General features: G+C 39.1%; 1 protein-coding gene across 2 annotated transcripts; it reads right to left on the bottom strand.

Annotated features, from left to right (window-relative positions):
• Positions 1-2430: 2430 nt before the first annotated feature.
• TUBGCP6 (tubulin gamma complex component 6) lies at positions 2431-25475 on the bottom strand. 2 transcript variants are annotated; one of them, XM_071733797.1, is made up of 27 exons: positions 25374-25475; positions 23861-24666; positions 22179-22342; positions 20606-20816; positions 19917-20090; positions 18804-18925; positions 18243-18318; positions 17730-17839; positions 15875-15966; positions 15638-15777; positions 14710-14859; positions 14024-14105; positions 13858-13946; positions 13580-13695; positions 12771-12909; positions 12566-12682; positions 11007-12315; positions 10375-10427; positions 9928-10120; positions 9066-9234; positions 8067-8208; positions 6798-6992; positions 6398-6530; positions 5956-6169; positions 4710-4909; positions 3706-3868; positions 2813-2903 (listed from the first exon to the last, which is right to left on the bottom strand). In XM_071733797.1, the coding sequence occupies exons 2-26, from the start codon at positions 24605-24607 to the stop codon at positions 3717-3719; spliced, it is 5289 nt and encodes a 1762-aa protein (XP_071589898.1). In that variant the 5' UTR covers positions 24608-24666; positions 25374-25475; the 3' UTR covers positions 2813-2903; positions 3706-3716. The 2 variants fall into 2 exon arrangements, with proteins under 2 accessions (XP_071589899.1, XP_071589898.1); XM_071733798.1 differs by lacking the exon at positions 3706-3868 and having other exon boundaries at positions 2431-2903.
• Positions 25476-25883: the final 408 nt, after the last annotated feature.

The raw sequence follows: 25883 nt of genomic DNA, 5'->3' as shown, positions 1-25883 counted from the left end.
GTTTTTTTTTTTTTTTTGTGAGTTAACTCACTGAGAACCAGGGCTGGCAGTGTAACACTAAAACTGGCTAAACTGGCTCCTCCCCTGCTCTCTCCAGCTACAGCCAAAACCCAAGGTCATTCAGCTGAGCTGGCTGCAGATCCTTCACTATTCTACCTTTAATTAGGAGATTCCAGTGCCAAGGAATGGATCAAAATTCTGATTGTAAAAGTTTCTGAATGTTTTTTAGTCCTCGGCACTCAAACATTTTCCTGTGCAGCAGAAGCAGAGAGCTACTGCAACCATTTCTGCCCCAAGCTGCTCATATAATAACAGTGAGTTGGAAAATGCACATTAGCACACACTTTAGGTTTTTCAGGTTTGAGGTTGTTCTTGGTATTTCCTAACTGCTAACCAAGCAGTCTTCTCCAAACCCAAATTAATTTTCTTTGTGCATTGCCTGTGCAGGATGGAGCAGCCTGTATGGGTCTGTGGTTTGGATTTGTAGCTAAACCAGGGCTGATCACACAGCACACAGCAGGGCTTTGGGTACTGCTGGGCAGTGCTTGCACAGTGTCTGTCTGTCTGTCTGTCTGTCTGTCACTCAGCCCAGTCCAGGGGAGAAGTTGGGAAGGACAGAGCTCACCTGGACTGGCCAAAGGGCTGTTCCATGCCTATAGCATTGTGCTCAGCAATGAAAAGGAGAGGGGGTGGGAGGGTGGAGATTTTCTTATTTTTATATTTTGCTGGGGTTTTTTTCCTAAAGTCTTTTGTTTGTAAGGAGGCAGGTTGTCTCTACACAGCTGCAACTGAAGTCCTGACTTTGTTGCTAGATTTTTCACTAGGTACATCAAAAAGGATGAATTTGGTAAAATGATGCAAACAAATTCCAACAGCAGCTTTGAAGCTGAACCAAAATGATAACAGAATTGTTGAGGTTAGACCAGACTATCTGGAGATAGTCTGATCCAATTCCTTAAAAAAAAAAATCACTACCTTTATAAGTATTTGAAATCTGGAAGTACAAACATGGCAAGAGTATCGAGGACTAAGAAAAAAATAAAGCACTTCAAATAATAATTTTGAAAGAAAAACTATTTGTTCCATGTCAGTCTAAACTATCTTTCAACAAATTGGGGAAAAGTACACTACAAATACAGCAATACCAGGCTACTTTTTAACACCATAGAAGAAAATCTTGAATTATACCGAGCAGTATTCGTGATTTGCATTTGAGAAATCTTTTTATTTTTAGCTATTGGTAATTTTTCTCTTCTCTCATCCCAGGCGCCTCCTTTAGAAGGCAACAGAGAGAAGGCTGCTCCTCTTGTGTAATGGTACCAGAAGTGCTCTGATCACTTACTTCTCTCTTCCTGCTCTCTCCTTGCTGCTGCCTGTGTCAGAGAGCTGAGGGCAGGTACGTGCTGTGGCCTTCACTCCCCCAGGAGTTACATCGGCTTCAGGCACAAGTTACAACTTTGTCTTTCTGCAGTCACCCTGTGCTGCCAAGCTCCCAGGTCCCAAACCCCAGCTCCCTGCTCCTTGCTGCCTGCGGAAGCTGTGGCTGCTCTCTAGTGGGCAGCAGGGCGCCAGGACAAGGCATCAGAGAAGCTTGCTCATACACACCTCTCCTTTCACATTGCTGAAGAGCAAATCAGGTACAGAAAGAGCTCCTCATCTGCCCAGGACACAGAACATCTCAATCTGCAGACTACTTGCTCTTCCAGTCTCCTGTTCTGTGGAACAGAAGGAAGCTACTTAAACACAGCACAGATGGAGAAACAGAATAGATGTATGTTACAGACAGGCATTGCCACCTTCTTATACTGACTTGTACAGGAGCAGAAACAATCAGGTCAACTTTACAGCTGGTATATTCAGACTGTAATGCTTAATTTCTATTTCAGAAAAAAATAAAATCATCTGCACATTACCAGAAAAATGGTAATTTTCAGTATCACATAGTACTGGTAATAATATGCTAGCTGTGCCTGTACTTTTTAAAATCTGGCCACTGATCAGCCAGTGAGCTCCTGCTGAATTTATCTTCATTTCATGCAACTGTCGATAGCAAATTGGAAAATGGGAGGCTGCAGTTGAAAGCAGTAGTTGGAATATATTTGGAATCAGAGCTTTGTTTCATGTTATTGATGATGAATTTCTGTTTTGGGTGTTTCACATATTACCACCAAATAAGTTTTATAGCTTAAATCAGGGACAGGGAAACTTAAGTGTGACACATATGATCCAACAATTACCAAAAGCTTGAATAGTCAAATACTGTATCTCCTAGCAGGTCTCCTCAGAGCAAGGTGTTTTTATCATGCCCTCTTCCATTGTGACTAAGAGCATTGAACAAATTGCCTGTCATGTTTAGACTGAGAATTAATAGCACATCAAATCAGTATTTGTTTGTCTGAATATCTGCATCTCACACACATCTCTCAACAGTTTTAAAAAGTATCTGTTAATTTATTTCACATACATGTATTTACATTGGAGGAAATACACAACACTGAAAAATACATTTACACATTCACAGATGTACAGTTTTACACTCTCCTCTCTCAAGAAGAGGCACTCAGCTCTTTTACCTTTGCAATAATGACAACATCAATTCTCAGGAGATCAAACAACAGGTAGAGGTGTGGTGGATGTTGAGCATCATCATTCCCTGTATGTGGTGGTTATACTCTTCAAGCTATTAGATGGCAAGTTATTTAACTGAAGAAAAATGCCTCTTGCATGGTATTTGCATAAGCTTCTACAAATCATAAGCACATAGGTTTATCTGTTTCTGGTTTACCATGTTCTCAGTGATCTTTAGAAAGTTCAGTTATCTTTGTAGTAGTTATTGAAGTTGATCCGCAGTAGGAAGTCCTCCAAGTGTGGTTGGTATCCTCTGTTTACAAGCTTTGTTACCACTGAAAGAGAAACAAAAAATAAAATAAACTGCAGCTAAGATTAATATTCTAAGGTCAGCCTTGGCAGTATCTGTGAATTTTAATTTTTAAAAAAAGACTAATGCAGAAATCTGAAGACAAGAGAAACAAATATATATTTTTGCAAAAGAAAGGTCCAGTATCTCTTTCTGGAATTACAAAGTATTTCAAATAAGATGCAAAAGAAAGTCAGTTCTAGGTGTAAGTAATTCTACAATTGTATTATTCTAATAAGGAAATGCTTTCTTAAGTGGCTTTCATAATATGAGGGTGTGTTCTTATCAGAATTTCAACTGACCAGGAAGCATGTTTAGGTCCTCTGGTGACCTCTGTGAAAGAAGAAGTTCTTGAGAAGTGTTCTTGGGTGAAGTCCATTGTGAGAGAGAAAACCAAAGTGATTCCTGGGACAAACTCCTCAAGCTCTTATGAATGAACAAACTGACTGCTCTAAACATCCTTAATAACAAAGGGAATAAGGCAACAGAAACTCCCTAAGCTCATAAACATCCCATGCACTAATGTAAAGGGCATTAGCAAGCAGCAGTAACATGCAAGGAAGAAGGGAAAGTGTACAGTTAGATGTTAGGGCCTGAGCCAAAGCCATTGAAGTCCAGAGTACTTTGCATTGGCTTTCAATGGATTCTGGATCAACCCACTGTGACAGAGAGCATTGTACAATACACAGTGACTGCAGGAACAAGTGTAGATGAACAAGTGGACATTTGTTTTGTAGTGCTTAAGGAAGAGGGTGTAAAGAACCAGGTCACTCAACAATTTTCCTTACGGAATGGTCTATTAATCTCTGTCCATGAAGCAACCATAGATCTCGTAGTATGGGCTTAGGTGGCTCCCAGAGGTGTTCTGACTTCCTGTAGAATTTGGAAGCAGCCATTCTAACTCATCCTGAAATAACTGTTTTTGGTTCTTTGACACCATTTTTGGACACCCTTAAAGAATAAAAAGGGCAGCTCATTTCCTCAGGAACATAACCTGACTAGAAAATATTCGAGAAAAATAGATCTACAGAAAACAGTTGCACTTTGCACTTCCTTCAGGAATTAAAAAAAAAAAAAAAGAAACCAAACCCCCTGAACCACCTTTTGGACTTAGGGAAAGGATAAGTAACACTCACTAAAAACACAAGCAAGATCTGAAAGAGAAATGGAGAGGAAAGACAGATCAACCATTTCTTCAAATCATAGGCTAAGATGACAGTAAGAAGAAATTTTATCATGTTAACAGAAAGAACATTTGTCTAATGATCTGTGCAGCTGAAAAACACTTACCTGGTGCCTGGACCTCTGGCTATAAAGCTCCAACTAATGCTAAGAGGTTTCTGAGCTTTAGTTTGATGGGGGAATCAGAATTTTGAAATCTCATAACAGTGGTAACACTCAGCTACTGCAGATATATCTAAAATTACTTCTTGGTGGTATCTAACTGTCTCTCATTGCTGTCAATAAAAAATTCCAGAACCCAAGTTCAGAGAAAAGAAAAATGTAAGCACATACAGAGAGAGATAAACACCAAATACTTATTTTGCAAATTAACCAAAATTTATGGTCAGTTTTGGGATATGTTAGATTTCTTGTGTGGACATTTTAATTGATGGATATCCAGATCTTTGCAAACCACAATAATGAAGTCTTCATTTGGGAACTACATGTCCTAACACATGCTAAGTACACACATCTTCCTACTTATACATTATACTTCCAAACTATCCTCATAATTTTTTCAGTTGTTAGTTGACTTTTGCTTCTCATTAAAATGTATGCAATTTCTTACCTTTGAATAAGAAGTGGGAGTAATACTTGAAGGTATTGTAGGACTGCTGCATCAGACCAAAGTTGGGGTGAACAGCCATTTGCTTCCCTGCATCGAAGCTCCATGACTGAGAGATCAGCTGGCTGCGGAACTTCAAGATGAGGCTGAAGATGCTGTGTATGATGTTCATCACAGGGGCTGCCTTTTCTGTCAACAGACCCCTAGCAGAACAGAAGGAACTTTAGAGATGGAGGTGACATCATTTATGGATTGTAGGAAGAAAATAACAAAGGGGTGACAATCCTTTCTATTTCCTCTTAAGATGCTTTAAAAAAGATCCACAAGACTGCAGCCAAGTGTAGTGGGGATTTAAAAAGGTGCCTAAATCTAACATATTTTGCTTGCACTTCCAAGAAACTGATTATCTGCACTGGTGTACCTGATTTCTACAATATCTGCATTTGCAAAAGAGATGACATTTAGAAACATTCTCTGAGTTTCAGGAAACTTTAATCTACTCATCCCATCATCAGCTATCCAAACAGCAGCTTCAGATAAGTTTTTTCTTACTAAAACAGAGAGAGAGAGACATGAAAGGACAGATTTCTTCATAATTCTTCCTCCCTTCATCTGCCCACTTATGATTCCAGTGTTTACTCTTTAAGAAACTAAAACCCTAGCTTCACCACCCTTCTGCCTCATATAGAGAAACCAAAGGGCTTGTGATCCCTAAACAATATCTCTTGCATTGCTCATAAATCTGCATAGAGGCATTAGGTCACATTTGTTTCTTTGAAGTCCAGTTCTGGACACTGCACATGTATTAAAGGGCACAGACAATGCCTAGAAGAAGCATTTTACAGTTCCTGAGCTAGGTGTGCTTGTGTACACTACCCACACTGAATGACAGAGCATTCATTCACAAAGGCTTTGACAAGGATGGGGTGGAAGAAAAGCTGTGGCAAGTGTGCCCTCAGTCTTCAAGCTAGAGCTGTCCTGAGTGGACTCAAAGCTTGCAGGGTGAACAGGAGCTGGAGGCACCTCCAAGGAGTCTGGGGAAATGAACAGGATGGGTAACTGAGGAAAACCATCGAATTATGGACCTCATAATGTGCCATGAAGTTTCTTTCCCCTACATAAGAACACTTTCATATGTGAAGAGTACTTAGTATGTCAACTAGAAGTCAGTTTTGCACCAATACCTTACGCTAGGCTGACAGCTCCATTAACTTAAATATTTTGAGTCAAAACAAGTATGGTAGCTTGCCTGAAGATTGCTTTGTTGAGGTATTCAGCATGTGTTCTGTGAATTTCTTCCAGGTTGCCTACAGAAGACAGTTTGTTTCCAAATTCACACCATGTCACATGAAGAATCTGATTAGCGATGTAACCTTGAATAACTTTCACAAAATGTTGCATTTCATGTTTATACAGCTGGAGCTGTCGAAACTGAACTGAATTTGATGCACAACTCACTAAAGCTGAAAGTAAAACCAGAAATACATTATCATAAGAAGCACCCACAGGGAGTATTTAAAAACAGGACTTTTAAAGGAGTGAAGATTTCTGTTAATAGAGTCTGTTGAAAATGCCAAGAAAGTTCCAACAAAAAAAAACAACTGAGCTTTTTAATGCTTGACAGGACTGTTGGCACAGTGTGCTAAAAGCAGTTTAAATAGGATATTCTCTAGTTCACTCATTATACTTACCAGTACGTTTTAAGTGAAACCAAACATCCTTGAGAGTCCACACCATGTGCTTCAGCTGAAGCAAAAAGGAGAAGATCTTGTTGTATTTATTCATGCAGCTCTCAGTAATGACAATGTTCAGAGGCCAGTCAACCTAAAAGAAATAAATGAGTGCTGATTGTACTACATTTTTGTGCTAGAAATTACAAGACTAATTTGGCTGCAACTATTTCAGTGACATACAAATTAACAAATGTATTTTAATAATGTACTGCAATGGTCAGGTTAAGTATATAATTTCCATTATGTAAGTTTTTTACTCTATTCTTAGAAGGTTTATTAAGAACATATTCACTGTACCATAGTATGTAAGAACTACAGTATAACTGCAGTACTACTGCCTTTCTCAGTGCTTTCTTACCTTGTATCTTAGCTCTAAGCAACTCAGAGCATCAGGTGCATTGGGCTTGAACACTTCTGGAAGGTACTTGAGAGCAAAAGACAGATTGGAAGCAAGCTGGGTGTCACCATGAAGACTGTATTGTAATGCTTTATTTAGGATGGAATTAAGAACCAGTGGATTCAGCAGTTCACCAGGTGTTTGTCCTGATCCAAGCTGGGAGTTAAAAAAAAATAAGGCTAAATTACAGTCTTGGCTCCTGAACACAGATGAATTAAAGCAGAATGGTGAAAACCCTGCCTTGCTCCATCATTCTGACTGGAAGGTTCTCCTTCCACTGCAGGGATGCATAAAGATCGTAACAAGCAACTTCTGAACTATTTACTGTTCATTACTATTTAATGTTCATCATTAAGGTAATCTCATACCTGTACTGATTTATTTTGGCATGTTGGACTGCAGTTTGCTGCAGCTCAGGAGCTGCTGCACATCTCTACTGCAGGGAGTGCAGCCCTTAGGCTTTAGTGGGCCAGAAAGCCAGTGACAGGACTGGTATTGCCTATCTGATCCCAGTCTGTCTACCTCATCAACTCAGCACCCTCAGAGGTTTACAAATAAAGCTATACATCAAGCCTAAATCCCCAGCTGGGGGATTTTGTTGGGTCTAAAGCAGTCTTAGGATTCAGAGAAATGCATTAACTATCCTGCACCATGTATCTCCACTGGCAACCAACTGTATTAACTCCTGCTATCCCCCCTATCTTCCTATCTTCCCCAAAAACACAGAGGTAAGTCATGAAAATCCTGTCTTATCAGAGGACCAAGCACTCTCTTCAGATACTCTGCTCTGAAAGATATTTGAGGGCAGAGTAGGTATCTTGCAACACAGGCCTTTACAAATGGATTTTTCAGTTTTTTCAAGATGCAAATGGGAACTGGCTTTTCCAGCCTTGTTGCCAGCAGATGGGAGGGGACAGAGCAATAGTGCAGCAGTTTTCACAGGAAAGAGTAAAATACTTTTCCTTGACTGTTTATCTGTAAAATTTGAAATTATTATCCACAATGTGCCAACTCCTTTTACTCTCTCTGTTGCTGAGATTAGCAGTAGGAAATGTTACTCTCTTCCTTGGGACTTCCCTGGGCATGGGCAATCTTGCTGAGCAAAGACCTTCTTTTGCTTCAGTCCCTACAATGTTAACACTATTCCCTCCTTCCCATCCAAATGAATCCTGGGATGTCAAGCTAAAGAAGACAACCCAACAATAAGGGCTAAGACAACAAATCAAATACCTTCTCAAACAATAGGTCGCTGAGTGACTGAGCAAACTCCCCATCTTCCATTAACAAAAAGTGTCTCAGTGCTTCAAAATGCTTCTCTACATTCAGTTCCACAAAGTAGTAGTCAACTATTGCTTTGTTCACAAGAGAAACACTAAGAATGAAAACAAAGAAAAGGTATTATTCTTACAAGCATTTAGCTGTGGCTACATCAGATCAGTGCCCCAGTACTTAGCTCCAATATCTGATATAAGACACGATGATATTCACATAAATAAGAAAAAAGCAAAAAAAAAAATAATCTTCACCTTAGAATATACCATAATGAAAACCTACCACTTCAGATATCTGGGTTTTGGACAATAATGGGGATGTATTTTATGACTAGCTAGATAATGATCTTTAGAACATGCTGCTGGGCCTGGAGTAATACTTTAGCAATAGCCTTCTGTTCTTATCTGTCACCTACACAAACAGATTAAGAAAGAAGAATATCCAAGTTGGTAAAGCTCTGACAATGTTTACTGGGGGCAAGTCCATACTACATTTTGCAGTATAGTGTAGGTATTAAAGGTGGCTTTAAATGATTTAACCTGTGTATCCAGGATAGACTAATTCTGCCAGTACAGAATAGTTCTGCTAGACAATCTGGATTTTAAATTAGATAATTAGATATTTCTACACTGCACCAAACTTTTGAGTACAGCATACTCAAGAGTTAGTAAATGAAAATACAAACTTACAAGAAAGAAGATTCCAAAACAGGAAGCATTTTAACACATCTGTGAACACCTGTTTTATTATACATAAAACTACACAATTGTATTAGTATTTATAATCTAAATCTGAATTTTTCAGTTAGTAATGGACTATTCACTGCATCACTTCTGTTTTGGATACAAAGAGAAAACTGAACAGATCTATGTGCAATTCTTGACTCAAAAAAGAACTAATGAAGAACATGACAGTAATTGTTAAGTTATGGAATCACAATTTCTAACAAATACTCACTGAGAAACAAGTGGAGCAGTAATAGAACGTTTCATCAGCACTGGCAGAGATAAGAGCTCACTCAGCTGTACAGCAGTTTCATCTGTTGCTGACTGTACCATAGGATCCACAGGAAAAGTGTATGATCTTGGTATCACATGATGCAAGAGATGAGAAACTGGTAGTTCTGCTAAATTTTAAAATAAATAAACATAGTGAACTATTATAGAATCATATAATGGTCTGGGTTGGAAGGAGACTTAAAGATACCTAGTTCCAACCCCCCTGCATGGGCAGGGACACCTCCCACTAGATCAGGTTGCTCAAGCCCCATCCAAACTGCCCTTTAAACAATTCCAGGGATGGGGCATCCAAAGCTTCCCTGGGCAATCTGTTCTGTGTCTGACCACCCTCACAGTGAACATTTCTTCCTAAAGTCTAACTTTAATCTACCCTGTTCCAGTTTCAAGCCATTACTCCTTGTTCTATCACTACACACCCATGTAAAAAGTCCCTCCCCAGCTTTCTTTAGGCCCCCTTCAGGTACCGGAAGACCACTATTAAGATCTCCCCAGCACCTTCTCTTTTCCAGGCTGCAAAATGCCAACTCTCTCAGCCTGTCTCCACAGGAGAGGTGCTCCAGCCCTCAAACCTAATCAATATGACAATCTGTTCATATTAATCTCTACAAACCTCTCCAGGTTAGAAAAATCATGATGTGCCAAATTGCATTTCTTCTTTCTGCCTAGAAGCAAACTGTTTTGCTACTGCAGTTTATAACAGTGGTAAATTTAATGGTAATTCAGGTATTTTTTCTGGCACTCAGCTTGCTTGCTCAAGTTTACCACATCTTCTATTGATCTTTTCCAACGGTTCTACTCACACATCAAATCATAACTATCTTGATATTTTTCAATACAATACTGATCCGATAATGCTTTCAAGTAGGCTTGTTCTTTTTTCCAGGTATCTTCCTCTCCTTCTTCCTCCTCCTTAGTCTTGGGGGCATTACTTTCCGAAAATAGAGTTTCTTGAGGTATAGTATCTTGAGGAGTTGCTTTTTCAGGTTCTTCATCCTAAAACAAAAAAACGACAAATCTTATGAGAGATGTTGGCTTTGTCTAATCACACTTAATGTGTTCTTACAGGTGCTTCACAAGTTGTTCCAATTGAAAACAAGAGCTTTCTCACCTGTATTTTCTGACATGTAAAAATAATATGGTATTACAGTGATCATTAGAATATGACAGAAACCTTTTACCTTGACTACCAGTGTGCTTTATCCTTTGAAGGCAAATGGTATCTTCTTGACAACTACTTTGTTTCTTACCTGTAAGCTCTGTGTGGAATCTGGAGCAGGGCCCTTGTTGACATTTGCGTCTACTGTAATCACAAGTAAATTAAAGACAGCATTTACTTAGATCTGCTTAAAATATTTAGTCCACACTTCAGATCTGCTCTTGAAGTTCTTCAGAATTTCTCTAGACTGTCAAAGAAACAACCCTTCTAACAACAGTCCCTCCCCACAGTCCCTCTGAGGCAGCTTTGTGCATGTTCTCTACTTGAGATCACATGAGGTACTGTTTCACAAAATCTGAAACTAGAATCTTTCAAATTTTCTATTTCTGGGAGACAAGACAGCTCAAATTCTTTCATAGAATCATAGAATGCTTTGGGTTGGAAGGGACCTTAAAGGTCATCTAGTGACAACCCCCTGTCATAGGCAGGGACACCTTCCACTAGATCAGGTTGCTCCAAGCCCCATCCAGCCTGGCCTGGAACACTTCCAGGGATGGGGCATCCACAGCTCACCACCCTCACAGCAAAATAATTCATTTCCCCTGAATTCTAACAGCACCCAAAGAGTTATGCACAGAATTAAGTAATAAGTACCCATTTTGAACATAAACAGTTACTTGCATAAGCTCTTAAACAAATGCTGACTGAATAAACTTAATTTACCCTCTTGTTTCTCTTCCATTATGTTTTCTTTTTTGTCACCTTTAACATTAGCATCAGGAAACACTGAAGCACTGTCAGATGACTGTGACTGCACTGAAGTCTTTTCCTTAACTTGTGATGCTTTTGCTTCCTTTCTGTTCCCTTCAGCAGATGATTCTTCACTGTACAGAAGTGTTTGAACCGTGGAGTCAGACGAAGGACCAGAAATGGTTTTACGATGAGGTATTGGATCATCTTCTGTAGATGGAGCCCACTTCCCTATTTGGATGCTTGACTGGGATGCATGACCAAATGGGCTGCAACGAGATTTCAAAGGCTCTGTATCTGAAACCAGTTCTCCAATTTTGATGTGTGACTGTGAAGCATGCCCATGGATATTCCAACGAGGTCGAGCTGAGACCACCTCTGACACATTTTCACCAATCTTGATATTGGCATCAGATGCATGACCATGGATGTTCCATCGAGGCCTTGTGGGAGCTACATTTGACACATACTCTCCAACCTTAATATTGGCTTCTGAAGCATGTCCATGAATGTTCCACCTGGGCCTTGAGGGCTCTACCTCTGAAGCATATTGCCCAACTTTAATATGAGCTTCAGAAACATGCCCATGAACGTTCCATCGGGGTCGGGTAGATTCAACCTCAGCAGTATAGCTGCTGATTTTTATATGGGAGTCTGAAGAGTGACCATAAGGATTTGAACGTGGCTGGTAAGTGTCCACGTGAGGCACATATTCTCCCACCCTAATGTTGGCATCAGATACATGTCCATTAATATTCCACCGAGGCCTTCTGTACTCCACATCAAATATATTTTCTCCAACTCTAACATGTCCCTGGCAAGCTGCAGATGGCCTGAGAACTGTATTAAAATCATACTCGTTTTGCTGAGGCAATGGTGCATTATCATGTCCTTCCACTGCTTCTCTGGGGACAGACTGACTTTCACTTACTTGAGGAGTCTCAGAAAGATCTGAGTTAATATTTCGAAATGCTTCATCGAGCAAAGATCCTTGAACACTACTGGCTACAGGTTGTTCATCCTCTGGCTTTGATAAGAAATCTTCTATATTCACATTGGATTCAGGCAAGGAATCAGCACTGTATAAAGGACTGCAAGCCTGCTCTGAACTTTGGAGACTGCTTTCAGATCCTGCTGCTTTGGGCTGAAAATGCTGATCAGCATGACTGTCTGTCAGCTCTGGTACAGACTGTGCTTTGTCAGTAGAAGCAGCATATTCCAGTCCAGGCTCAGATTTTCTGCCAATTATCTCATTAGAATGCAGAGGTTTCACAGATGACACCTAAAAAATAAATAATTATTACACTGTATGTCTAGTCACATAATGAAGCTACTTATTAGGGCACCACTTTATTACATGCAAGATTTTAAAATTTCCAATTTTTCAGAGATGCTATAAATAATGTGGTAACTACCCACCCTGCTGTTACAGTGAACCTGCTGTTTAGAGAACTGAAATGAACCATGAAATTAACTCCCTTGAGAGAAACTGGGAAAAGCAACCTTGAATTTATGTAAGAAAATAAGCTCACCTGTGAATGTGGATCTTTCACAACAGAATTTTTATCTAAAGACACCTGGCATTGTTTATAAGGAATAATATCTAATTTTCTCCTGTAGTTTCCATCTGGAAGTTTTTCAAGCATTTCCTATAAGAAAAAAGGAAAAAACAAGTATCACTAAGTACCAAGTACCAAATTTTCTAGATTTCATTCTTTAAATCTTTTCAGAAGATACCTCAATCCGTTTCTGATCTTCTAATAGAAACTTAAGACGGGCTGTTTCCAACTTGTGTCGCTGGATTTTCCATAATGCTCTCTGCTCTCTACGGGCTGCATCATCAGAAAGTTTGCTATAATGGTCAATTAATTCTTGCCTAAAGGTAAAAATAAAGCTAAGTTACAGATTGTCACATATTGCCTTTCATTGTCCCTTCTAAAGAGGAAGAACATTTGCACTTCAGAACTGAGAAGTAGTTTTTTTAAAAGCAGAAGCCAGAGCCTTCAATCACAGAGAATAAACAAGTGGAGAAAACAGGACTGTATTCTTAGTCAATGTGTGTTTCTAGAACTGTCCTTATTAGGTCACTCATTTGTCCTAAGTATTTTTAGATATAATAGAAGAAAGTGAAATACAACTAGATGCACAACAAGAGCAATTCAAGTAATTATGAATCTAACTCCTCCATCTGCTTTTTACTTCTGTTTTGACATACGTGACCAATTTTGCTTCAGGCTCAGCTTTTGATTGTAAGATGTAGTAAACTTTTTTTCCTGAAATTCTGATCATAACAAAAACCAGACTGGATAGGCGTTGCACAAATCTGGGTTCCAGTTTTTTGGCCACTAACCATTTCTAAATCACAAAACTTTTCATAAAACTGCCAGAACCCCTTGCCTCTATCTTTTAACTGCAAACATTACCCTTGTAGGGCAATGCCTGGGAACTTCCTATACTGTAAATTTCAATACACAGTAATTTTTCCTGAGGTCTTTATGGTGGTTTTGGAGTATCTAAGGTTTGGGAGAGAACTCAGATACATTTACCTTGCCTTTTTCTCCAGTTCTTCCTCTAGAGCTTTCAGTCTTTTTTCTCTCTCTCTGAGCTCTCGGGCATAGCTGAAATCATCATCAATCTCCTCTTGCTTTATTGCAAGGCGACGCTGCATAAATATTTAACACTTTTAAAAGCCACCCTCAATACAAGCTGTAAAGCACACATCTGCAAAGGTTCTTATTTGTAACCCATGAGCTATTCATTCAACTGCAGTACAATAAATCAAGATGCCTTTTCAGTTATTTGCTTAAGAAATACACATAAATACCTCTTGGTCTTTTGCAAATTGCTCTTTCAGCTTCTGAAACTGTTCCCGTTTCTTTGCATCCAAAGCCATTCGTTCTGACATTTGTTGATCTGTATTACAATAAAGATAATCTTAGTTTGCATCAACCAACACACTAGAAAGCACATGAAACACCACTGCCACTTACCATTAATAGCTTTTAGTACTTTGCTAGCAGTTTCTCGAGCATGAACAATTAATTCTTGTTTGGCTATTTCCATGCGCAAATCCTAAAAAAACACCCAACAAACAAAAATATATGTAGAAGGTTTTTCTGTGATTTTAGACTTGACAATATGCTGTTACAAGGACAGGTGTACACCTTATAATTGCTACCAATCTATTATCCCAGTACAGAAATATGAATAAAGCAAATACTTAAATACAAAGTCTAAGAACTCAAGACCTCACAATGAACCAAATATGTTTGATGTTTGCACTATATTGATGGCATCTGAAAGACAGAAGTCTCTGTAGAACTAAAAAGAGTTTCAAGAACACAACTAGCTATGCAAATTACAAAGACTTAACTGGTTAGTAATCAGCTTGTGACATTCATTAAATCAGAATCTAGCAATCTTTTCAGTAGGAGGGCAAATCTGCTGCTGTAAAGAACCAAGAAGTCTAGAAGTCATTTAATATATGAAAATGCTAACAAATACACCACCTGTACTTGTAAAATTTCTATGAGATACATTTATTTGCTGTGATAAAAATTCAAACACCGACTGACCAATGAAAAAATCCTGACTGTGAACACCAATTCTTTTGGAGTTGTAACAAAAATTAAAAAACATTCCTAACAACAAGATCTTTATTCTTTTATTCATTCACCTTTTCTTCCTTGCTTATGGAACTGTACCGGGCAATTCTTTCCATTCGGCCAACATACACTGCACAATCTCTCTCTATTTCTTTCAGCTCCTCAAGTGAAAAAATAACTGAAATCCGGGGAACAGGTATATCTGACCAACATATATAATGCTGAAAAACAAGAAAATTCCTTTTAAATACATTTTTTAAATTGTGAAAAGTTAGATTATGAACTCCCATTATATATGCTTTTTAATTTAGCAATGCTTCAAGATACTGAAAACAGTCTCCACCCACTGAATTGGACAGGAATCTAAAATCTGATACATATATTTATATTAGTCATGTTCTAAATGCCTGAAATTTGGCTTTTCTGAATATCCAGATTAACTGACTCCGAGTAACTCAGCTCTGAATGCAACTCTCCTATCAGAAGTTAGGTTTTGTTCACTTATATTCCCCACAGATCTCTATTTAATAGGAACTGTCAGGAACATAACTAACACACACCTACAGGAGAGAGCTCTACACAAGACACAGCTCTCAAAAACACAATAGCTATGAAGAACTGAGTCAAGGTTACCCGAGGCATCTTTAAATTAAAAAATGATGTTGTGTGAGTTATGTGAAAAAATGGAAGGCACTTGCTTGGAAGCTTATAACACTTCTGATTTCAATGCAAAGGAAAAGAAGAAATAGAGCATGTACATTGGATATGATAAATTTGATACTTTTAAAAATTATGTTTCTGCAGCATGGTGTTAGCAAGCAGAGAGGACCATCAGCTCACAAGTGTCAGAGAACAAGTTGTTGCCTTTCATCAATCAACATCCTATTCATGCAATACTAATTCTCAATAAAGGAGCAAACTTGCTAAAAACCTAGAAACTTGCTCTAAAGAGACATGATTTTCTCAATGTAACAGGAAAGGAACTAAACCAAAACTTACCCTAGGACAGCACAATTTCAGCAAGTTTATGGTTTTCCCACATATGTATACATCATTAGCAATATGTTTAAGAAACACAGGGACACAATCTTCTACTTCTTTGGAAATCAAAACATAACCATGAGTCCAGTAATGTTTATCTACATAGCAAATAAAAAGATGAAAGTATGTATTTTAAATTATTTCACTGACAGCACAAATTATATAAATTATAAATGCTCCATATATATACTGTACCTCTGAAACAAAGATAATCCTCATTCACTTGGATCATAAATTCTCCATAAACATCTCTGAATACACCACTGTATACCCAATCATAGATGAATCTAAAAAAAAATATAATTGTACAATATTGAAAATCAATCCTCCTGCTTTCTCAACTTTATTATAACCAAAAAGTAAGTATATTCTTTAAAACATCAAAACACACAAGATACAGACAGGATAAAACCCTGCAATTAAGTGCTGTCACACTGACATTTAAAGATACATAGAGGACTGTGTCTCTGCATTTTTTTTCACAGAAACCAACTTTATATATAACATTTCAGGGATACTTAGTTAAAAAGGATTATTGGCTTAATTAAAACAATCTCTTATGTCTGTATATTAATTTACTCAGTATATATTAAAAACCTCTAGAAATCTTTGCAGCACATCAATATCAGAGGGGGAGATAACCAGGAAGGTAACTTTAGCAGAGAGAAAGTGATAAGGTATTAAAAAAAGATGCAATGCAAAGCACTTTTTCCCCAGATTTAGAGACTTTTTAATATACATGAGGCAATGAGATCTATTATTTAGAATACTTGTTCATTCTTTTTCATATTTCTGTGTGAAACCAAACTTCTGAAGAAATAAAAAACCACAAGCAGCTGAAGCTGTAGATAAAAAGGTGCAGAGCACCTTGAAGCTACTCTTGTCTTTTGCCACTAGTTGCAAAACTAACACTATTTCTAGACATTGCCTTAGTGTAACAAACAGGAAACATTTAGCATGGCAACCAGAGCACAATTTTAAGGTTGTGAGCAAAAAGTTAAGACCTTCTAATGTGTTAAAATGGGTATTTCTATGATGTATTTTAGGCAAAAACTATTTAATTTCAGGTTAAGAAATTAATTGGTAACACTTTCTACAGATACTGAAAGCTTCCTTCCATGGCAGCTGTGATCATGTATGATTGATGTAGAGATCTGCAACAAGTTTAGGAGTAAATGCTGGAAGTATTTCATACTAATAAGTTCACTTTCATACTTTTTTAGGTTCCTTGGGAGGTCGTGACATTCTCCCCTTGGAATTTCAGAAATCTGGCTACCTTCTATAAATTGCAGGTAGAAGCTGTGAAGATATTTCAATGAGTGTTCTGGTAAATCTGAAGTTAAATTTCTCCAAAGAACATTTTATGTAGATGGGAAGAAAAACTGAAACTGTGGGCATGAGAGGAATCTCAAATTTAGAGCATTTTGACAGATTTTGGTTTTCTCTTTCTAGTATTACTAAATCTATTAAGTATCACTGTAAACTGATTATGGACTAAAGCTGTAATCCCTATAGAAAGCTATTTTCAAAACTTAAGCATCTCTTCAGAAGTTTATAAACTAACAAAGTTGATGTGCACTGCTTAACAAGACTGTTGCAATCCGAAGAACTCTACTTCCTACTGCTAGTTAGTTACCACTACTTAATAAATAACAGATTTTTTTTTTAGTTTTTGCTTACTGAAAAGCCTCCAAGAAAAAGACAGCAGAAATAAGCACAAATTTCCTGTTCTGTTCAACACCAAGAGAAGCATGTTAGTTGCCAGTTACAGGATTTTAGTGCATGTGAAAGAAGAAAAAAATAAATAAGTTTATCTGAGTCTTATATTCCAGTAAGAATTTCCAGGACCAGCAGCAAGAAAGAAATCTTATTTATATCCATTTTATTAACTAATCTAGTCCCACATAAAACCCACATGTTCTTAGTGGGCTTGAAAAGAGATGAAAGGAAGTATTCAGTAAAATTAATTGCTTTTAATGTGTATTTTGCAGATACAGCCACAGCTTGTGTTTTCTTAAACTCTATTATGCAGAGAACAGCATGGACACACCTTGTGTATGGTTCACAACTTGTCTTCAACAAAGACAGAAGAACTGGATAATGCTCATTGCTACAGTTGTTGAGAGCCTCTTTGTACAGATAAGAAAGCAATTTAACACCCTAAAAAAATTGAAAAAAAATCTAATATTAGGCAACAAACTCCATTACCACTTTAATTACAAAGACTCATAAATACACAGTTTTACATGTTCTACTTCCTCCAGCTATCTGTAGTTAAGATAATTTTATCTGAGCAAATATCTCCTTTAGAATGAAACAAATTGCACCCTAAGGCTTTTTGGGGGGGTCCTTTGTTTACTTTAGGAATTGAAAACACAGGATAAAATTCCAGATTCTGAAATATCTGGAAAAAGGATCACAGCATTCTAACTGAAGGTTTAAGGTCATATCTTTGGTAGCAGAGAGACCAACACTGCAAATTTTATGTAAAATCCTATCTAAACTTGAAGAATTTTAACCCTGTAACCCAAACCAAACATAAAAGCATCAAATAAATTATCACCGTAGGAAATGAATCATCAGCTCCACCACTGATCCCCAGCACTGTTGTTCCTATGCCACAAAGTTCAGCTAAATACCTAGAAAACAATATTAAAATACCTGTAAAAATTCCAACTGGAAGTCTATGAGATCACAGTGAAGAACTTTGCTGAAGATGAGTATTATGAACCAATCCTACTGTATGTGTTGAATGATAACCAGGATTACAAAGAAACTGAATATAGAGATCTTATATATTTGCCCTAGAATCTGAGTGTAAAGAAATTTTGTTAAGTTAGATCAAAAATACTGAAAGACTATGTAAGAATGCCTGTGTAATATTGTCTCTTCTCTCATCTGTCATCTCTCATCACAGAATGACAGAATGGTTTGGGTTGGAAGAGACCTTAAAGATCATCTAGTTCCAACCCTGCTGCACAGGCAGCACCACCTCCCACTAGACCAGGCTGCTCAAAGCCCTGTCCAACTTGGCCTTAATGTACATGAAGAAACAGATTTTAAGAAATAGACTGTTATGTTTTTCTGCTACAAAAAGCTTAAATATTTAATATTATTCTCTTACCTCAACTGACGACCTAATTTTCTGAAGAGAAAGCTGATTGTTAGAAGACTTAAAGTAGGAGGTGTTGACAAAACGCAGGCTCGGTAATACTGAAGATACTTTCTCAGCCCACTTGTGAATGCCTAATATCAAGAGAAAATGTTTAGTCTTACTCTCAAAACTGTTCATAGTCTATCTATGTCTCATATCAGTTGCATCAGCACGAAAACAGATCTTTTATTAAAGCAATTAGCATATGCAGGTAAGAGAGACTTGTATACCAAAGCAAGGGGAAAGTGAGAGTCCATGCAGCTCCAAATTAGGCAGATGATTCCTCCACACATTTTATACATCTGTCTGGGGTTAGAGCAGTGGTAATGCAATGAGGCACACAGTGCCCACACACACTGCAATAGAGCACCTTGGCTGCATTACCCTTTGAGGAGCTCCTTGTCCTCTAACAGCTATGATGTGACCCTAGAGAAACCTGAATCCTTACTTTCATGCCTAAATTAGATACTGCAAAAAGCCTCACTTAGAGCTCTTTTTAACTACAGAAGGAGACTGACCTTCTTATTAAGTTTCTATTAACTTTGCTGTAAATCAAGTATTCAGAAGGAATACATTTTCATAAACAATCCTAACTTAATTCTATGTGTTAGAAAGAACTGAAGTCACCTGATGCCACACAGTGTACATACAGTTTAGCATAATACACAGAGGACTGACAAGGAAAATTTGCATACAATTCTGACCTGAGGAAAAGTAATTAAAGCTATTGAGTATATTTTTCTATTTAAGTCTAGTTCTTGTATTTTGATTTTAATATATCTTAATGTGTAAATATGTAATGCTTCTAAAACATCTAAAAATTATATTCCTTTAGTTCTCAACAGAACAATGTGACTGGACAAATCACACATCAGGTAATGAAGACCTTTTAACATGTGTTTCAGTGCAAGCAAGCACTAAACACATGGAGCTGAGATTTACACACAGTGCCACTGCTCACTGCCAACCTGGGTTTAGCATGATGCTTCAAATGCTTTGCAGAATGCAGAAATTCCAGCTTTATACAAAATCAGTTAGATAACTGGCACATTAAATCTAGATTGTGTAATCCAACTGTTATACCTGAAACACAAGTCCTTTGCTGTATGAAGAATCTAAAACTGGCTGAAGAGAAAAACGACTTAGTCGTGTGTAATAGGTTCCATACTCAGCAACCTCTGTGAGCAGGTTGTGCATTGTCTCTGGTGAAGTTCCAGATACATATACCCCCTCCTTTATCACAAATGTCTGAGCAGCCTAAGAGGATATAGGGAAGAAAGAAAAGGCTGATTAAAGTATTTCTTAGCTGTGTTCTAATTTAAAACAGCAAATATTTACACACAAAACCAAAAGCAGACAAAATTTTCAGTTTAGATACTCTGGTGACTGAGACTATACAGCCAGGATGGTGAGATAAATACATACAATTGGAGCAAAATTTCAGGAGTATGAATGGCATTTTCTAATATACAGAATAAGACTCATTATCTAATTCCATAATAAAAATGCAATCTACAGAACTATTTACATATCTATTTTCATGTATCCATAAACCTATTTTCACTTAGAGGACTACAAATAATCTTTGCCTATTGCAATTACATTGTTATTGCAACATACTAATACTGCCTTATTGCCATGAGGTCACATACAACTTTTTAACAGTATCCACAACTGCAAGATCTCAAGAAAAATAAATATATCAATGAGGAAATCTATGCAAAATAAAAAAGAAGATGCAACTAAGAAGTACAGTTAAAAATCTTCCATACCTGATTGAGTGAAAATGTAGTAGATACCACACCAATGAGGACATTCAAGACATCCTTAACCAATTCAGGTTCTTTCATTAGCACAAGCTGTGGAAGCTGAATTACAGTATTACTGAACAGCTGCAATTCTCCTTCTCGAAGTCTGTAAAATTTGTCAAAAGCTTCTCTCCCAGCTTCAGTAAGATATGGTTCCTCTTTTTTACCAGGTGGGCTGTGTTAGAATAAACCAAACATTACAAGATGACTATATGAAAACAAGGAAATATATCTCATAAGGAAAAAAAGGCATTTCAGAGTTTTATATAGCCAGAATTGACCAAAGGAAAAGCTACTCAAAATATAGTACATTTTCAAGGGAATGTGCAGCTGGTCAATACACTGTAGTCCAACCTCAGCACAATGAAGACACAGGCAGGTAATTTGAACACCACCTCAGAGGCAGAAACCTTGACAGAGAACTCCCAGCTTCTTTTGTGACCTTCCCTGATGCAGTTTTCACATTAGGAAAATAAGATCAACATATATCAGATTTCCAGGGTCCGTATAATACTAATATTCAATATGTTAAAAGAACAATATGCTCAAAATATTAAATGACTCATTTCCAGTGAGGATTACTATCTCCAAACAATTTCTCCAAACAATTTCTCCAAAACAATTTCTTCTTCCAATTCTTCCAAAAGTTCTGAGTTCTAGCAGTATGTATTACATGACAGCTGTCAGGCACATGGTTTATATTTGACCCTCAGTTCTTTACAGTCTAAATGGTAATGAGAAAAATTATCTTGTGCTACAGTGGCTCTGAAAGATCTGATCAGGGAACTTCTGAATTTCTGAGCTTCTCAGGTTCAGAACTGAAAAAAAACACTGTATAACACTGCAACAGACAAGCTACTAGATTATCACTGAGCATTACAGAAAACATACAGAGAAAAGTTTCTCCCAAGAATCAGGCACACCACCACCCATCAGGAATGTAAGGAAGACACCTGCTGTACCTGCCTTTAATTTTCTTCCACTTTTGGGAAGCTAGGAAGCCTTAACAGAGATACGTAGAGCCTTCTCTCAGGACACACATCATCTGCTCAACATCCAAAAGAACTACAAGTTTAATACACCTTCAGGAAATCTGCTCTAATTTCTGGTCTGGTTACAGGCAGGGAAAAAGAATACAATACAGTACAGTACTGGGATATATGGATTTAATTATTTTAATGTTCTACTACTACCACTACCTCTTTTGAAAATGAAAATACAGAATCATTCTAGACTGAGATAAATTGCACAGTGCATAAGAACAAGAAGTTCTTAAGTTACCATAATCCCTTCAGTGTTTTTGACAAAGATTATTTTTACCTCTTCCTATGAAACAGCTGCAATCTAACAGCTAGTTTGTTGAATATATACGACCATTATTCCCATATCAATCATTAACGCAGTATATTGAATTCTATGAATTGAATATGTATATTTCACTATTTGTACTGAGGTCATTTGGAACCAAGATGAAATGCACCTCCATACATTTGCATATGATGCACACTGTGTTTGCCCAGTAACACCAGACACTTACTACCCAATTCTTTCCCAACATCTTCGCTTGCTGGGTCCGTAGGTAAGCACTGCATCCCACAGGTCCATGTCTGGAGTCATGCTTGGCTCTGACTGAGAATCAGGAGTCAGATTGGATGCTGACTGGAACCCCTCATCTTCTGACTGGTCTATACTTTGTGGAACCTGCCAGAGAGAGTTCAAATGTTATTCATGAAAATATTTTATTGAAGAAACACACGTGAATAAAGAAGATAATCTGCTACCATTTGTGATCAAGTAACTCTACGTGACTCAACCTGTGTTATCCACTTTCCCTGCATATCTAAGTTCTTCCTGTAAGCACCCCCTTTATTTGATAAGTCTCTGTGGATATTAACACCTATACATAGAACAACAATCATCATCAAAATATACTCAGTTTGTCAGTGTTAAACTTGAAACTTACTCCTGTGGTAAGCATATAGTTCTACAAATAAAAGAATCTGAGGTCTAGACATTCAACATTATGTAACACTAGTAAAACCATACTGCTCAATATTTCATTTGGGAAAACGAGCCAGGTGCCTAATTCTTCAAATTTTTAAACATTTTGCTAATTTGTTCCCTTATGTTTATTCATGTGCAGAAAACCAGCAGATGTACAAACAGTGCATATGACAAATCCCCAACTCCCACTCAACAGGAGTGGTAAGGGCAGAATACTACTTAACTTTAGTTAAAGACAATCAACCACATAAAAAGCAGAATGTTCTTCAAGAAAATCTGAATTTTCCAGCCTGATGGAAAGAGTACAGCACTTACTCAAAAAAGTTCTGCCTCCTCTAAGTTATGACTTACATCCATATGCACATATTGAATGGCTCAAGGCTTTTCCTTTTTACTGTGTCTGCCTTCAAGCTTCAATTAAAACCCAAAGATAAGGGAGCTGCAAGAGCTATCCATATGCTAAGTAGAAGGAACAAAAGGGGGATTAAAAATACAGAAGTATAAAATACCTTCCTACACACAGTAAGAATGAGAAAAAACCCCAATTAATTTATCCAGCACCTCTGTGAGAGCTAAACATTGTATCAAAATGAAACAGAATCAACACCAAATGGGGGGCAAAAAGATACAGTAGAAACTGTACACACTGAAAAGGCAAAAAGATAGTGGGAACTAGGAGGTTCAATGAAATATAATAACTGAAAAAAATGTCTTAAGATACAATAACCCAAGAAGAAAAGACAAGTTAGGTAATGTAATCAGAACAGCAAAACACATACCTTCAGACAGGAAGCTTATACAGTTAGGATGAAATATGATAAGCAAGCAACAATGCAAAGGAGTTCAATACACAAAGCAGGCATCAGGCATAAATGCAAGCAAAAGATTATTAGGGTGGGGAAGGTACAGACATAGTGAGGCACAACTTCATAAAGCCTACAGACACATGATGCTTTTTTGCAGAGTAATAGGACACGGCCAAGATGTTTGTTATCATACATATCTGCATTCAAAAAGCTTATCTAGTTCTCAGCAAAGAAAATAATCCCTGCTTCATCTTAAATTCCAGCACTGTATGTTCCTATCACAAGTTAAACAACTACCTGTAATTTGAACTATAGTTTCAACTGCAACTATATTGAAAGCATGCATATTGAAAGCATGCACACTGAAAGCATGCATACACTCTTAAGTTGAAAACAAATCATATCATACTTTGATTGCAAGTCCAGACAAGTCCGCATTGTCAGGCACTGGTGGCAAATCCAGCTTGATGTCCATATCATACGTACGGCTATGGACAAGAGCACCAAAGAGTGAGACCCGTGTGTCCTTCTCAAACCTGTCACCAGCTGGGTAGTTCTGTGAGAACAACCCTATGGCAGGGAGCCCAGTGCCAGGTGCAGCCTCCATTATCTGAAGAGTCTTTTGAATTGTGTCGTTGAACTGACATTCCTCATTTGTTATTAGGGATTGTATATCAGCTTCAAATACGCTCACATCGTAATAATCATAACCCTGATACTTTACATTTCTCCCAACATATTTGTTGTTCAGAAAATAGTCCTTTTTTTGGGGTACAAGCTGAGGAGGACCTGTTCCAGCAAGATGTACCAAGAGATCCAAGACAGAATTCACTTCAGTAAATGGTAAGCACTCAGCTGTTTCCAGTTCCTCCACAAGATTCTCCAGTCTGTCTGCCTGGGCACCTAGGCCTCCAACTCTCAAGTTGAAAGACAGCATCAAAATTTTGTTTTTCACTGGAAGCCTGGAAACGTTTGATTGCAGCTTACGAGCCTCATCTTGAAAAAGGTTCATAAACAGGGCATTATAAGCAACCCTTTTCAGATTTTGCTTAGCCCTTCTCTTGCTGGTCTTCTGCCTGCCCAGATGGACTTTCCATGGCAAACCGGTCAAGTGTGCTTCACACAAATCATTGAACAGCTGTGTAATGCTCTCCATCTCAAATCAATTGGCAGGTTACAGCAGCTACAGGCTGGGTCTTGGTTTCGTGCAAAGACCTGAAAAATATAACTAAAAGAAAAAAAAAAACACTTGTAACATCGAGAAATTGATGAGTATGCTTTAACTTAGACTGAGACAGCCCAAAATGAGAGTCGTGACCCAGCACATATTTGGGACACGAGCTATAAAAATAACTCCATGACTTTGATCAGGGATGGTGGTGCAAGCTTTATTCCAGATGCCCGATTTTTCTCAGCGGACTGAAACACAACAGAGAAGGCTGTCCTGATGTAACACAGGATTCACGTGGGAACACCTCCAAAAGCTTTACCACTCCAGCTTTCCTCAGGAGACCCCCGCAGCCTCCTCCCGCCCTCCCGCGCTGCGCCCTCAGCAGAAGCGGAGGAGCCACACGGAGCGCGGTGAGACGCGGGCATCAGGGTGCGGGTGCTGACGGTGCCGGGCACGCAGGGCTGGCCTGCACGACACCCGCCATCCCCCAAAGGTGCGGGGGGTGCCAGCAGCTCCCCTGAGGCGCTCCCGGCGGGGTCTCGCCCTGAGGACGAGCCGGGCCCAGCCCTTCCCCCGAGAAGCGGACGCCAGCCGCCACCTCACCCCCAGCCCGGCTGCGCTGACAGCAGCAGCACCCTCCCCCGCGAAACCCCGCGGGGCTCCGCCGCCACCCCCGTCCCCTTCCCCGCCCCTCCTGCCCAGGGGGTCCTGCCCCACCGCTCCCCACCTCTCCCCGCAGCCCCCGCCGTACCTGGGGCGGCTCCGCGGGGCGGGCAGCACCGGGACGCCGCGGCCCCCCCTTCTTCCCTCCCTCCCTCTCTCCCTCTGCGCGGGCCCCGCGCTCGGCACCGATAACGTCACCCGAGCGCGACGGGCAGAGGCGGTGGCTCCGCTCCCGCTACCGGGAAGGAGCCCGGGGCTGAGCGGGTCCCGGCGCTGCACCGAGAGGGGGGAGGGGAGGAGGGGACGGGCCCCACGGTGCCGGGGGTAGGCGGCACCAGGGCCCTCACAGCCCCGCTGCGGTAACTGCCGTGGCGAGGGGCAGGAGCGTGGCCACACCTCAGGGCCGGCCTCACCGTAGAGGAGTTCAAAGCCCGGTAGGTAAAACGCGGGGTTGAACGGTCCACGGTTTTTAAACTCTTTGTGCGGTACTTGGGCCGTGCCCTTGTCACACGATTTACAGTACCGGGACGGTACATTTACAGTTGGCCGGAACGGAGCCAACCGCGACTGCACTGCGCCCCAGCGCACAGAACGCAAC

The sequence above is a fragment of the Heliangelus exortis genome, chromosome 1 (assembly GCF_036169615.1).
Source record: "Heliangelus exortis chromosome 1, bHelExo1.hap1, whole genome shotgun sequence".
Taxonomy (NCBI): Eukaryota; Metazoa; Chordata; class Aves; order Apodiformes; family Trochilidae; genus Heliangelus; species Heliangelus exortis.
The sequence above is the reverse complement of the archived record's forward strand: the minus strand, read 5'-3'. Positions and strand labels throughout refer to the sequence as shown.

What these genes read in the sequence shown, in the direction of transcription:
- TUBGCP6 (XM_071733797.1), bottom strand. Translation starts at nt 24,607, where the DNA reads ATGGAGAGCATTACACAGCTGTTCAATGATTTGTGTGAAGCACACTTG. An exon ending in TGTCTGGACTTGCAATCAAA is followed by an intron (nt 22,343 to 23,860) that starts GTATGATATGAT and finishes TCTCTCTGGCAG; the next exon opens with GTTCCACAAAGTATAGACCA. An exon ending in TGTTGGGAAAGAATTGGGTA is followed by an intron (nt 20,817 to 22,178) that starts GTAAGTGTCTGG and finishes ATTCTAACACAG; the next exon opens with CCCACCTGGTAAAAAAGAGG.